Source organism: Dromiciops gliroides, chromosome 1 (genome assembly GCF_019393635.1).
Source record: "Dromiciops gliroides isolate mDroGli1 chromosome 1, mDroGli1.pri, whole genome shotgun sequence".
NCBI lineage: Eukaryota > Metazoa > Chordata > Mammalia > Microbiotheria > Microbiotheriidae > Dromiciops > Dromiciops gliroides.
Window position 1 is genome coordinate 3,029,457 of NC_057861.1, and position 13,605 is coordinate 3,043,061.

Here is a 13,605-nt window from a genome sequence, read left to right on the forward strand (position 1 = left end):
GGCTCAGGGGATGGGGACTGCTCCAGCCTGGAGGTTCATGGGATCTCAGGGGTCAGGGGGTCATGGCAATGGTGCTGGCAACGGGGAGGAGGGGGGAGCCCACCATGATGAGGCCTCCTTCTACCTCCACCTGTCCTGTATCCCAGGGAAACCCTCCGGCTGGTCCCTCCTGGCTGGCCACCACGCCCAGGCTGTTTGTGGGCATCTGACCATCCTTCATGTTGACACCTGCACTTCCTGCCTGGGTTCTGGGGAGCGAGTGCTCACTGGCCTCTGGGTGGGATGTTCAAGGAGCCGGGTGACCTCCCTCCCCCAATGTCTTGCTCACCACCGGGGGTGTCCTAAGGGGCTGGATCTCTCAGTCGCCTCCGGTCTCGTCCTAACTACCCAGCCTGACCCTGCGCTGGGAGGGGGGCCTGGGTGAGTGGGCTGTGGGGATAGGGGAGAGGACCCCGGAAAGGAGGGGGAGGAAGCGCCGGCAGAAGCTGGGCAGTGAATGCAGCAGACACTGAGGTGAGTGAAAATAACTGTTAAGGCTCAGTGAGCAAGGTACGGACTGGGACGGAGGCTTTGCCTCTGCAGGGCCCGGAAGCACAGGGGGCCCGGAGAGTCCCAGCCAACAGCGCTAGGGGCGGGGGGAGGACGGAGGGAGGGAGGAGAGTGCGGCCGCCTGGAGAGCTGCCCCTCCCCCCCGGGGGGAGTGGACGCCCCGGCAGGCACCGAGTCCCCGGAGCTGGAGAGCTTCCGAGGGGAGGCTGGATGGGTCCTGGTCCGCAGGGCTCCAGTGGGGCTCCACAGGGGGCCGTGGAGGGTGAGCGTCCTGCTCTGGGACCCCCCCGATTCTAGGACAAGGCCGCTGAGCTTCGGGGGTCTCCTGGGTGGCAGAAGATCCAAGGCGGTCGGTCTAGGCTGTAGGGCTACCGTGCTTGATACAGAGTCTGGGGAAACCCTCTTTCATGGAACAAGCCAGGTCGTCAAAGTCTTTGTTTAGGTGGATGTCCTGAAGGAGGGACAGCTCAGTGGTTACTGCCGGGGCCTCCCAGACCAACGCCCACCACCCGAGGCCCGGCACGGCCAAGCTCTGGCCAGAGCAGCGTCCGAGACCGACTCCTAAGTCAGCCTCTTAACTCTAGCGCCTTCCCTCCGTTACTTCCTATTGAGCCTATCTATACCTTGTGTTGTCTGTAGCTGCGGCCACTAGGTGGCGCCATAGCACACAGAGTCCCAGGAGTCGGAATGACTGAGTTTAAATGGGACCTCAGATACTTCCCAGCTGTGAGACCTTGGGCAAGTCACTTCACTCTGTCTACCTCAGTTTCCTCCTCTGTCAAATGAGCTGGGGAAGGAAATGGCAAAGCACTCCAGGATCTCTGCCGTGAAAACCCCAAATGGGGTCAGGAAGAGGCGGGTACGACTCAAAAAAGACTAAAAATGTGTCCTGCCGACAGCCGGCGCGTTGTTGACTCCCGGGTTAGATGTCAGGAACCATCTTTTACCTCTTTTTGTATCTGGTGCTTACCACAGTGCCTGGCACATAGCGGGAGCTTAAACGTTTATTGAATGAATGCATGCACGAGCTCCCTCTACCGATGCTGGCGGGCACCGTCTCTGCCACCTGAATAAATGGGGCTGCCAGGGGAGGGGAACAGCTTTGGGGAGAGGCTGACAACGGGGTCTTCCTACTCTGGTCTCTCCCAGGGGCTACCTTTCAGTGATCCTGCCCCCCCCCACACTTGATGCACACGGAAGTGGGTGGGGAACAGAAGCTCCCGGACCACGCCCGTTCTGTTCCTCCTGCCCCACCCTTCCCGTGGGGGTCACGGACAGCTGGGGGCTCTGCAACCCAGGCTCTGACCGCTGCTGTCTCCTTCTAGAACAGACGCGAGTGTCAGCTCCCGGAGGGCTGTGGCACGCACTCTAGCACACCCCGTGGGAGTTTGACCCGTCCCCATCTCCTACTTACCGAGAAATCCAAAACCTCCAGCCCTGAGTCTGGGTTCATCTGGACCGTCCTGAGGATGCCAAGGCAACCCTCGCTCCGCATGGGGTTCCTGCCCATCTAAGGAGAGAGAAGGGGGGCAATCACCAAGGTTGTTGTGAGGACCAAATGAGACAATAATTTTAAAGTGCTTATTGCAGTGTCTGCTACTTACCAAGGGCTATATAAACGCTAGTTATTATTATTTGCATTTATTTAACACTTTAAAGTTTAAAAGCACTTCACACATGCTATCATTTGATCCTTTCAGTGACACTGAGGAAGATGCTATTACGATCCTCATTTTACTGATAAGGAAATTGAGGCAGACAGAGGTGAAGTGACTTGTCCAGGATCACAGAGCTCATAAGTGTCAGGCAGGATTTGAACTCAGGCCTTCTTGATTCCAAGACTAATTCATGCTCTGTGCCCCCTTCTCACCACCTCCTGATTGTTCCCTAGAAAGTCCAGGGCCAGAAAGGCCTCCTTTCAAGCCCGGCTCCTTTCTCATGGGACATCCCTCCACAGTCGGGAGCTCTACTCACTGAGAGGATCCTCAGAGTCCGGTTTTCCCTTAGTCCAGTGCAGAAGCGGAGGGCTCCGGGCAGCGAGATGCGGTTGTTACTAAAGAGAGAGCACAGTTATTGCTGAGGGCTTCAGAACAGCTGGGGGTCTGTCTGAGTGTAGGTGAGAGCTTGCTGGGCAGGGGCTGGAGGGGCCAGGGAACACACACACCTCAGAGCCTCACTCCCTCCTTTTTTTTTTTTTTTTTGGTGAGGCAATTGGGGTTAAGTGACTTGCCCAGGGTCACACAGCTAGTAAGTGGTAAGTGTCTGAGGCCGGATTTGAACTCAGGTACTCCTGAATCCAGGGCCATCTAGCTGCCCCATCTCACTCCCTTCTTTTACAGATGGGGGAATTGAGGCACACAGTCACACAAGGGTCGAGGCAGGGATGGGGGGCCCCATCCCCAAGAGGTGTCAGTTCATGGAACCTCAGGATTTCATATCCCCTTTCATCCCAATAGTGGTTTGGGGTCCCAGTATGGAGCAGGAAGCTACTCCTGTACAAAAGTATTCATTAAGGCAGCAGACTGTAAGCTCCCTGTGGGCAGGAATAATGCTATCCGTCTATAGAAATAGAAGTGCTGTGTAAATGTCAAGGCATTTCATCTTTGCCTCCCTAGCCCTGAGCTCGCCCAGTGCCAGGCACATAGTAGGCACTTTATAAACATTAGCTGAAGCTTTCTTCTCCCATCCTATCCCGAACACTGCTTGTAGCTTCCCCTCTGAGATCAGTTTAATAGTAACAGCCTGGATTTACAGAGGACTTGACTGTTTGCACTTTCCCTCATTTGAGCCTCACAACAGTCCTGGGAGGGAGGCGCTATTATGACCCCCATTCTACAGTTGAGGAAACTGAGGCAAACAGAAGCAGAGTGACTTCCCCACAGTCACATGGCCAGTAGTGTCTGAGCTAGATCTGAACTCAGATCTTCCTGACTCTAAATTTAGTACTTTATCTTTAGTACCTCATCTTCTGTCTGCTTCCATCTACTTTGTCTATAGCTTGTCTGTTGGGTGATTTGCACCAGGGGACGCAAGGTGCCTGCCCCGGAAGAGGGCGGAGAAGGGGCGGGGCCAGGAGGGGGAGGGGCCGGCTCACCTGATGTTGAGCTCCTCAAGCACGTTGTTGCCTTTCAAAGCCTCCCCCATGGCCGAGGCTCCTTGGTCACCGAAGCCGTTGTAGGAGAGGTCCAGCACCTTGAGGTAGATGTTGGCCTGTGGAACGAGACAGGACGGACCGGGAGGAGGAGGGAGGAGTGAGGAGGGAAGGCAGCAGGGGGTGAAACCTCGGGTGGCACCGCCTCCTCCTCCTCTCTGGCTGCCGAGCCGGCTCGGGGGGAGCCGATGGGGCCAGGCAGGGAGGCAGGGCTCCTGCTCCATAGGGCTGCACAAGTTGGGGGGCAGCACACAGACCCCAGCACCCCAGCTTGACCAATGACACAAATGCCTCCCTCCCTGCTCTGCTTGGAGACCCCTGGTGAGGGGAGGCCCCCTCCCAGCAGCCCGAGGAGCACTCTGCCTGGGAGGGAGATTTTCCTCTCATCAAGCCGCCTACTCGGTGCCCTCTGCCAGCTTGCCCATACTCTCCCCAATATATGGGGCAAGTTGTCAGTGCCCCGTCCCATGTCATCTCTCACCTAGGAGGATCACCCCCCCCCCCCGCCTGGAGCCCAGAGCGGGGGCAGGGGAGGCCCCTACCCCAACGCCTCTGGCGAAGATCACAGCTCCCGACCCCCGGAGGTGGTTCCAGCTCAGATTCAGCTCCTTTATGCCAACGTTTTCTGCCAGGGCCGGCCCAAGTTTCTCCCCTTAAGGAGAAACAAAGTCCTGATGTCAGGCCCCAAGGGGTCTTTACTTCCCCTCTGCCAAGGGAGGTGGGGTGGGCAGGTAACCTCGGCAGGGTTCTTTCTGGGCATAGCCCCCGGTACTTCCCAGGCTGTGAGTCTGGAGGAAAGGGGTAGCCTAGAGTTCATAACTCCAGGTCCAGTGTGGTCTCCACGGCTCCTGCTCTATGGCCTAACCCTAACCCAAGCCCCGCCTCCCCCCCCAGAGAGCCGAGCCCCTCCCCCCCCCCAGAGCCGAGCCCCTCCCCCCCCCCAGAGCCGAGCCCCGCCCTCTGGCCCAGGCCTCCTACCGGCTTCCTCATCAAGGAGGTTGTGGCTCAGGTCCAGCAGCTCCACCTTTGTGTTGACCATCAGGGTATCAGCAATGTCCTTGGCAGCCTGTGTGCCCAGGTCACTGCCGGACATCCGAAGCTGTCTCACCGAGGTGTTCTCCTTGAGCGCAGCACACAGGGCCTTGGCCCCTTTGGCCCCCAATTTGTTATCAGACAGATCGAGATCTGATTGAGCGACCCAGGGGATGCACGTCAGAGCTCATGGACAGAGCCAGGCAGACCTGGGTTCAAGTCCTGTCTTTGATATCTGAGGGTGTGTGTTACCAAACTGCTCTGCATGTTTCCTCATCTGTAAGAGGGCTTTAGTTCTCTCCCCGCCCCCATATAGCCCCTCCTCGGCTTGGACTGGTCAGAACCAGGAGAGCCACTGATGCTGTTATAATGAGCATCAACAGGAACTGAGGCAGAGCATCCAGGGCCCAGCCAAGGGGAGAGAGAGCCAGGCTAAAGGCCTGCCTCTGCCCCCTGGATTAGCCTCAGCTTTTCCATCTGTAAAATGATCATCATAGGGGGCAGCTAGGTGGTGCAGTGGATAGAGCACCAGCCCTGGATTCAGGAGGACCTGAGTTCAAATTCGATCTCAGACACTTAACAATTACTAGCTGTGTGACCCAGGGCAAGTCACTTAACCCCAACTGCCGCACACACACAAAAAAATCATCATAACCCCTGTGCTCCTCCAGGCTGGGACACTTATCAGGCCTGGGGTGAGGGGCTTGAGCGCCCACCTGTGATGAAGCAGTTTTCCTTCAGCATTCCCGCGATTGCCGCTGCCCCTTCCTCATTCAGCCAGTTGTCACTCAGATTCAGTTTCAGAATGGATGTGTTAGACATCAAGGCTGTGGCCAGGGCCCGGGCCCCCTGCAACACAACACAGGCCCCCAGTGGGAACGGCTGAGAGATGGAGAGTGGGAGACCTGGGTTTGAGTTCTGATGCAGGCACTTGCTGGCTGTGTGACCTTGGAAAGGTCACTTTTCGAGCCCATGCTGAACTGGTAGGATCTTAGGGATCATCCAGCCATACCTCTTCATTTTGCAGACAGGGAAACTGAGGCCCAGGGAGGGGGACAGGAGAATCATTTACAAGAAGGCTTTTAAACCCTCTTGTCCTCATTTCTCAGAGGAGGACGCTGAGGCCCAGAGACAGGAAGATGTTTGCCTAAGGTCACACAGCTAGCATAGCAGAACTGGGACCAGAACCCAGGGCATGGCCATTCCATCACCGGGGCCCGGGTCAGACAGGAGAACGAGGACGGGAACTAGTGTATCCTCACCCAAGGCCAGGGCTCCGTCCATCGTGCCATGGTTCTCCCATGATGAGCAGGGGGGAAACTGAGGCTGGTCATGGAGCTGAGAGCTAGAGTCAGGCATTAAGCTGTGTGCCCGGAACAGAGAGTGTGTCTCTACCTGAGGCCCAAGGCCACGGTGCATCAGCGTGAGCTCAGGATCATGCATGTGGTGGAGGAAGTAGGAGATGGGCACCACTCCATAGGCCTCGCAGGCTGCCAGGTACTGGGACCTGCCAGTGAGGTCATATGGCCCACTGGGTTCTGCGGGAGAGAGACAGGAGGTGGTCAGAGTGAGCGAGGGAGCCCTTTCCATCATCATGTCGATGTTTGAGCCCCGCCCCCCTTTAAAATAATTCACTCTCAGGGGCAGCTAGGTGGCTCAGTAGATAGAGCACTGGCCCTGGAGTCAGGAGGACTTGAGTTCAAATCCGGCCTCAGACACTTAACACTTACTAGCTATGTGACCCTGGGCAAGTCACTTAACCCCAATTGCCTCACTAAAACAAAACAAAATAAAACAAAAAAATAATTCACTCTCCAACCTCTCCATTCAAGCCTGGGAACTTTATTAAGCACCCACTGTGTGCAAGGCCTTGGGCCTGGCTCTGGGGATACAAGGAAGCAGCACCTCTCAGAGTCCCTGCCCTTGGAGCACACTTTCTCAGAAGCCATGGCAGGTCATTGAGCAGGGGAGTGACTGGGGGCAGGGCATGCCTTAGGAAGAAGCAGGAGGATGCTGGAAGAGTCCGGGCAAAAATGCTGAGCACCTGAACTGAGGGAGGCTGAGCCATTAAGACAATCACTGTTGTAAAGCCTTCAGCAGCCCCACCTCCAACCCCACAACCATTCTGATAGCTGATGGTGCTGAGTCTGGCTGCCTCACACTTCCCTACCTCCGAGTCTTTGCCTCAGGTCGCTCCACATGCCCTCTCTCCCCCTCCCTTCTGAAGTCTTCTCCAGGTTCTAAAGCCCCACTCCACAGCCTCCTCCTCGAGGAAGGCTGGGCTCCTGGTCAGAAAAGAGCGTTCCTCCTTCTCCCTTAGCTTCCATCTGCTCTGAGGACCAGAGGGCCACAGGTTCACATCTGGACATCAGCGAGTTCTACCCGCCCCCTTTCCCTCAGGTCACAAGCAAATAGCAGAGCGAGATTCTGACTCAGGCCCCCAACTCCAAATCCACCCCCCTTCCCACTGCTCCTACTTCAGTACTTTGTTTTAAAAACCCTGGGAAGACACCTATCAGATTGGCTAATATGACAAATGGGAGAGGGGATGTGGGAAAACTGGGACACTCATGCACTAGTGGTTGGTGATGAAGGGATCCAACCATTCCAGGGAGCAGTTTGGAATTATTTATTATTGGCAAGGCGATGAGGGTTAAGTGACTTGCCCAGGGTCACACAGCTAGTAAGTGTCAAGCGTCTGAGGCCGGATTTAAACTCAGGTCCTCCTGAATCCATGGCCAGTGCTTTATCCTCTGCACCACCTAGCTGCCCCGAAGCAGTTTGGAATTATGCCCAAAGGGCTATCAAACTGTGCATACCCTTTGATCCAACAATTCCACTGCTAGGTCTGTATCCCAAAGATATTAAAAAAGAAAAAAGAAAAGAACCTACATGTACAAAAATGTTTAAAGCAGCTCACATAAAAAGTGTTGGCAAAGAATTGGAAACTGAGGGGACACCCATTAATTGGTAAATGGCTGAACAAGTTGTGATATATGATTTTAATAGAATACTATTGGTGCTATAAGAAATGACGAGTGGGGAGGCAGCTAGGTGGTGCAGTGGATAAAGCACTGACCCTGGATTCAGGAGTACCTGAGTTCAATCTGGCCTCAGATACTTGACACTTACTAGCTGTGTGACCCTGGGCAAGTCACTTAACCCCCATTGCTCCGAAAAAAAAAAAAAAAGAAAAGAAAAAAGAGAAATGATGAGTGGGATGCTTTCAGAAAAACCTGGAAAGATTTACAAAGACTGACGCAGAGTGAGGTGAGCAGAACCAGGAGAACATCATACATTAGCAACGGCACAGTAACAGTATGATGATCATCTGTGAATGACTTAGTTATTCTCAGCAACACAAAGATCCAAAACAATTTGGAAGGACTAGGATGAAAAATGCTATCCACCTCCAGAGAAAGAACTGATAAGAATCTGAATGCAGATGGAAGCATACTTTTAAAAAACTTAATTTTGGTCTGTTTTCTTTCACAACATGATTAATAGGGAAATCTGCTTTGCATGACTGCACATGTATAACCAATATAAAAATTTTGCCTTCTCAATGAAGGGGGAGGATAGGGAGAGATGGAGGAAGAGAATTTGGAATTCAAAATTTAAAAAACCAAATGTTAAAAATCGTTTTTATATGTAATTAGGGGAAAATAAAATATTAAATGAATACATTTAAAACCTTAAAATAAACCCTGGGAGGTTACCAGGACCAGCATGAGTCCTCTCCTTTACAGCTACAAGGCTTGCCCCAGGTGGGATTTGAACCCTGATCTTTCCAGATTCCAAATGCACAGGCCATGATGCTTGTGGGAGAGTGCCCATGTGTGGTGTCACATCTCTACCGGTCTCTCAGTCCCTGCATGGTTGTATCTGGAGAACATTCAGAGAAGTCAGCCAGGGTGGGGAGGGAAACATCACAGCTCCCTTCAGGTATCTTCCCCTCCAGACTTCACTCCTAACTCTGGCCAAGCCACAGAAGTGTTCTCACCCTGGAGGGTCACTCCACATCTGAGGCCCCTTCCTTACATTGGCCGGTTCCTTCCAGACTCCGGTCAGCTATGTCTTTATTCCTCTTCAGGCTGGACTCCTGACTCTGAATATGTTCTGCCACATCCCTTTGGGGGTACCAAAATACAAAAAATCCACACCCAAGGAGCTTACCACAGCACGTCAATAACCAGGTACACACAAGGTAGCTACAGATAGAAGGTAACTCTCAAGGGGAAGGCCGGGAAAGGCCTCTTACAGAAGGTGGGATTTGATCTGAATCTTGTAGGAAGCCAAGAGGCTGCAGTGAGGAGGGAGAGTGTTCTAGGCATGGGGCACAAGGAGTTCAAAGGTTCAGAGTCAGGAGATCTTGTTTGAGGAACACCAAAGAGATCAATGCTACTGGATCGAAGAATATGTGGGGGGCGGGAAGTAAGAAGACTGGAGACAGGGGCAGCTAGGTGATGCGGTGGATAGAGCACCGGCCCTGGATTCAGGAGGACCTGAGTTCAAATCCAACCTCAGACACTTAACACTTACTAGCTGTGTGACCCTGGGCAAGTCACTTAACCCCAATTGAAGTAGGAGGGGACCAGGTCATAGAGACCTTTAAAAGCCAAATAGTTTGATCCTGGAGGCAACAGGGAGCTGCTGGAGTTTACTGAATAGGGGGTGGAATGGTTAGACCTGAGCTTTAGGAAAATCACTAGTGGCTAAATGAAGGATGGACTGGAGCAGGGAGAGACCGGAGGGAGGTAGAGCACCAAGAAGGTACTGCAATAGTCTAGGTGTGAAGTGATGAGGATCTGCACCAAGGCAGTGGCAGTGTCAGACCAGGGGAAGGTGCATATTGGAGAGATACTGCAAAAGTGAAATCAATGAGAGATGTTGCAAAGGTGAAATGGACAAGAGATGCTTCAGAGGTGAAATCAACAGAGATGTTACAAAGGTGAAATGAACAAGAGATGTTTCAGAAGTGAAATCAACAGAGATGTTGCAAAGGTGAAATGAACAAGAGATGTTTCAGAAGTGAAATCAACAGAGATGTTGCAAAGGTGAAATGGACAAGAGATGTTGAAGAGATGAAATTGACAGGCCTTGGCACCAGTTTGGTGAGGGTTGAGAAAGAGTGAGGAGTCCAGGATGACTCAGGTTGTGAGCCTGGGGGACTGAGAAGATGGTGGAACCCCTGACAGTTGTCCGGACAGTAATAGGGAAGTAAGGAAGAGGGAGGATTTTGGGGAAAAGATAATGAGTTCAATTTTGTACCTGTTGAGTTTTCCATGCTTACTGTAATATCCACTTCAAAATGTCTAATAAGCATAATAGCAGGAAGAAACGAGATCCTAACAAATCTCCTCTAAAAAAGATCTAGAGAATGCACCAGACCAAACCTTATGGGGAAATATAAGAAAAACGATGACATGGTGAGTCATTTTTCCAGCCCTGTTTGACATAAAGGCAGAGAGGTTTGTAGACATTGGGGATGGGGTCTGGCTAGGATTCCCTAGAACAACAAGAAACAGTAAAACAAAATCAAAACTTCTTAGGTATGGTGGGTATAGTATTTCTGGACTTCTCAGTGGGTGGGGGAGGGGTGGAAAGAGAGAGAATTTGAAGCCAATATTAAAAATAAAATCGTAAGAGAAAAAGTCAAAAGACAAAAAAGAAGAAAATGTAAGGTATCTCATAGCAAAAACAACTGACTTGGAAAACAGATTGAAGAGAAATAATTTAAGAATCAGTGGACTATCTGAAAGCCATAATTAAAAAATGAGCTTAGACATTATATTTCAAGAAATATTTTAAAAAATTACACAGATCTCTTAGAACCAGAAGACAAAGTAGAAGTTGAAAAAATTTACTAGTCACCTCCTGAAACTCCAAAATGAAAACTCCCAGGAATTTTATAGCCAAATACTGCAAGCAGCCAGAAAGAACGAATGCAAGTACTGAGGATCCACAGTCAGGATCATACAAGATTTAGAAGTCAACACCATAAAGAAGCAGAGAGCTTGGAATAAAATATTCTAGAAGACAAAGAATATGGGCTTACAGTCAAGTTTTGCCAATTTATCCAGCAAAACTGAATATAACCCTATTGGGGTGGGGGGAATGGGTCTTTAAAGAAATAAGAGGACTTCCAAGCATTCCTGATGAAAAGACCAGAGCTGTACAGAAACTTTGAAGTGCAAACGCAGGCTTTAAGGGAAACATAAAAAGTTAAACATGAATGAACAATGATAAACGACTAAGCAGGTATAAACTACTTATACTCTAAGATGAGGAGGTGATACTTGTGTCCCTCAGAACCCTAACATCATCAGGGATCATAGAGGGAATCTGATTGGACAAGGCCTTGGAATGGCTCTGTTATGGCTTGATGATCTTAGGAAAAGAATGGAAGAAGAAGGGGAAAAGACTACACAGAGGGGACAGCTAGGTGGCGAAGTGGATAGAGCACTGGCCCTGGAATCAGGAGTACCTGAGTTCAAATCCGGCCTCGAACACTTAACACTTACTAGCTATGTGACCCTGGGCAAGTCACTTAACCCCAATTGCCTCACTAAAAAAAAAAAAAAGACTATACTGAGGTGGGGGGAAGGAAAAGAAGGTTAGGGGACATTATCTCACATAATTGAGGTTCTCCAGTAGAAGTCTATACAAACAAGGAAGCTGACACTTCAGTCTGCTTCTCATCTGAACAGGTCAGAGGAGGGAAGAATCCACACGCATGCACAGAGCTGGATTCAGAAATGTATTTCCCTCCACAGGGAAATGGGCAGCCAGGTGGTGTAGTGGGTAGAGTGCTGGGCTCGATTCGGGTGTGCAATTCACTCCCGGCACAACCACGAGAAAGCCTCTTTTCCTCCCGGACCTCAGTCTCCTCTTCTGTACAGTGAGGGGATTGGCCTCCACAGACCCTTCCAGCTATTTCTGTGATCCCATTTCCCATCTTCCCATCCTGAGGCTTCCCTCAGCCCTCCAATAGTGGCTGCTCCAACTGGTTCATGTGGGGGTGATGAGGCCCTGACTCTGTCGGGGTCTTTCAGAGCAGAGAGAAGGGCTTGAGGTGAGGGCCATTGGAAGTCTGGGGAGTGGACAGGGGGTGGAATTCCAGGCCTGCTGTGGGTAAGTGGCCACGCCTTTGTTACCTTCCCTTTCTAGGTCAGAGTCAGAGTCCCCCTCACTTTCCGTCTCATATGCCCCCTCGGAGCGACCTCCCCGCTCACTGGTGTCCTCCTCCTCCTCCTCCTCCTCGGGGTCCTGCAGCAAGGAGTACCTCAGAGGGAGGTTGGTGCTGAGACCACTGTAGGGGGCCTTGGGCACACTCTGGAAAAGCAAGAACGATGTGTCCAGTGCTGGAGTGGCCCCTTGAAACAATCCCAGGACATGGGGCACCTGTCTAGTCAGGGGAACCCTGGGGAAAGGTCCCGGGTCGGCTCAGTGAGGCAGGGGCTTGAGAGTTGAGCTGGGCTGGGGCCTCTGCCACTGCCTGCCTGGGAGCCCCTTAGCCATCCCGTAGGTAAACCGAGGGAGCATCGATTTAAGATTAGGGGAAGTCCTTCCCCATCACAGTCCCCTCGGACTGAGGAGGACACCGAAAGCCAGAAGCTCTCAGGTGCCTGGGTAGCTGGCTGCTTCTGGGCCTCAGTTTCCCCATCTGTAAAATGAGAGGTGACGTTCTCTGAGCCCCCCTCTAGCTCTAAAGGCTTTGTTCGCTAAGTTCCGGACCCCACTGCCCCCTCAGCGGAGTCAGAGTGCCGGGGCTTTAGTTCTGGCTCCACCCACCCACTCCCTGCCTGCCTGACTTTGGGCACGTTCCTTCCCCTCTCTGGGCCTCAGTGTCCTTCTCAGTCAAAAGGAGGGGGTTGGGCTCCAAGGCCTTTAAAGCCCCTCCCCCTACCAATCCTGAGACAAACAGAAGCCTTGGCCCCTCCCTGTGTCTGGACTCAGTTTCCCCAGCTGTACAACCAACCTCGTTGACCTTTAGCACCAATTCCAGCCCCGTCTTTTCCCAGTTCTGAACCCTAGGGTCCTTCTCTTTCTCTTTCTTTTCTTCCTCTTCTCCGCCCACAATTCGGGAGGACAGCTTGGAGGCGGCAGCCAGGTCCCACGGCCCGGGGCGCTGACTCAGCCCGGCGTCTGAGGGGTCCCCCCACGGGCCTGGCTTCCTCTCCGCCATGGTCCCTAGGGGCCACTCATTGTCCTGGGCTGCCTGGAAGGCGGCCGGAGCCGGGGCTGTGGCCTGGGAGGACCAACCCGGGCGGCGATCGAGCTGACGGGCATCCCTCTTCGCCAATAGGAGCCCGCGCGTCCTCCGTTGCCATGGGAACTACTAACAGCAGTGTGGGCGGGGAACTGGGAGAAGAGTAGGATGCTTCCCCAGTCCTTGGGGGCATGCGATGGGGTGGGATGAGGGAGCGTCAGGATCATGGGGGTCTCACTACCCACCGAGGCAGATGAGTCCGGGAGAACTGCCGCCTCTTCTGGAGCAAAGGAGACCCTTTGCAAGTTCCTCCCCGCCCTCCCCGCTTCTGTCCTCCGGGGCCCTAGCACAGGGCTAATTTCTCCTCCTCCTCCTTTGCCCAGGTGTTGTCTCCCCGCTAGAAGGCGAACTCCCCCAGAACACGGACTGTCCCACTTCTCCATTTGTACCCAGCGCTTAGCTGAGGGGGGGGACGGGGAGGGGGGTACACAAAGCAAGCGTTTAATCAACGCTTCATTCGTTCATTCATTCATCCTTCCAGTATTTGGAGACAGCTGCCATGCCCCTCAATCAGCTGTTCTCCAGGCTCCCGGTCCTCCAGCGTGGGACCTGATCTTGAGACCCTTCCTCATTCTTGTCCCCTTCCTCGGGCCCCTTCCGC

The 13,605-nt window shown here is 52.8% G+C and overlaps 1 protein-coding gene across 1 annotated transcript; it reads right to left on the bottom strand.

Moving 5' to 3' along the window:
* Positions 1 to 523: 523 nt before the first annotated feature.
* On the bottom strand, positions 524 to 12,955 carry LRRC74B (leucine rich repeat containing 74B). Its single transcript, XM_043976771.1, has 10 exons — positions 12,714 to 12,955; positions 11,890 to 12,067; positions 6,128 to 6,270; positions 5,449 to 5,581; positions 4,679 to 4,885; positions 4,243 to 4,352; positions 3,644 to 3,759; positions 2,524 to 2,602; positions 1,964 to 2,059; positions 524 to 1,000 (listed from the first exon to the last, which is right to left on the bottom strand). The coding sequence occupies exons 1-10, from the start codon at positions 12,918 to 12,920 to the stop codon at positions 905 to 907; spliced, it is 1,365 nt and encodes a 454-aa protein (XP_043832706.1). The 5' UTR covers positions 12,921 to 12,955; the 3' UTR covers positions 524 to 904.
* Between the last annotated feature and the right edge of the window lie 650 nt (positions 12,956 to 13,605).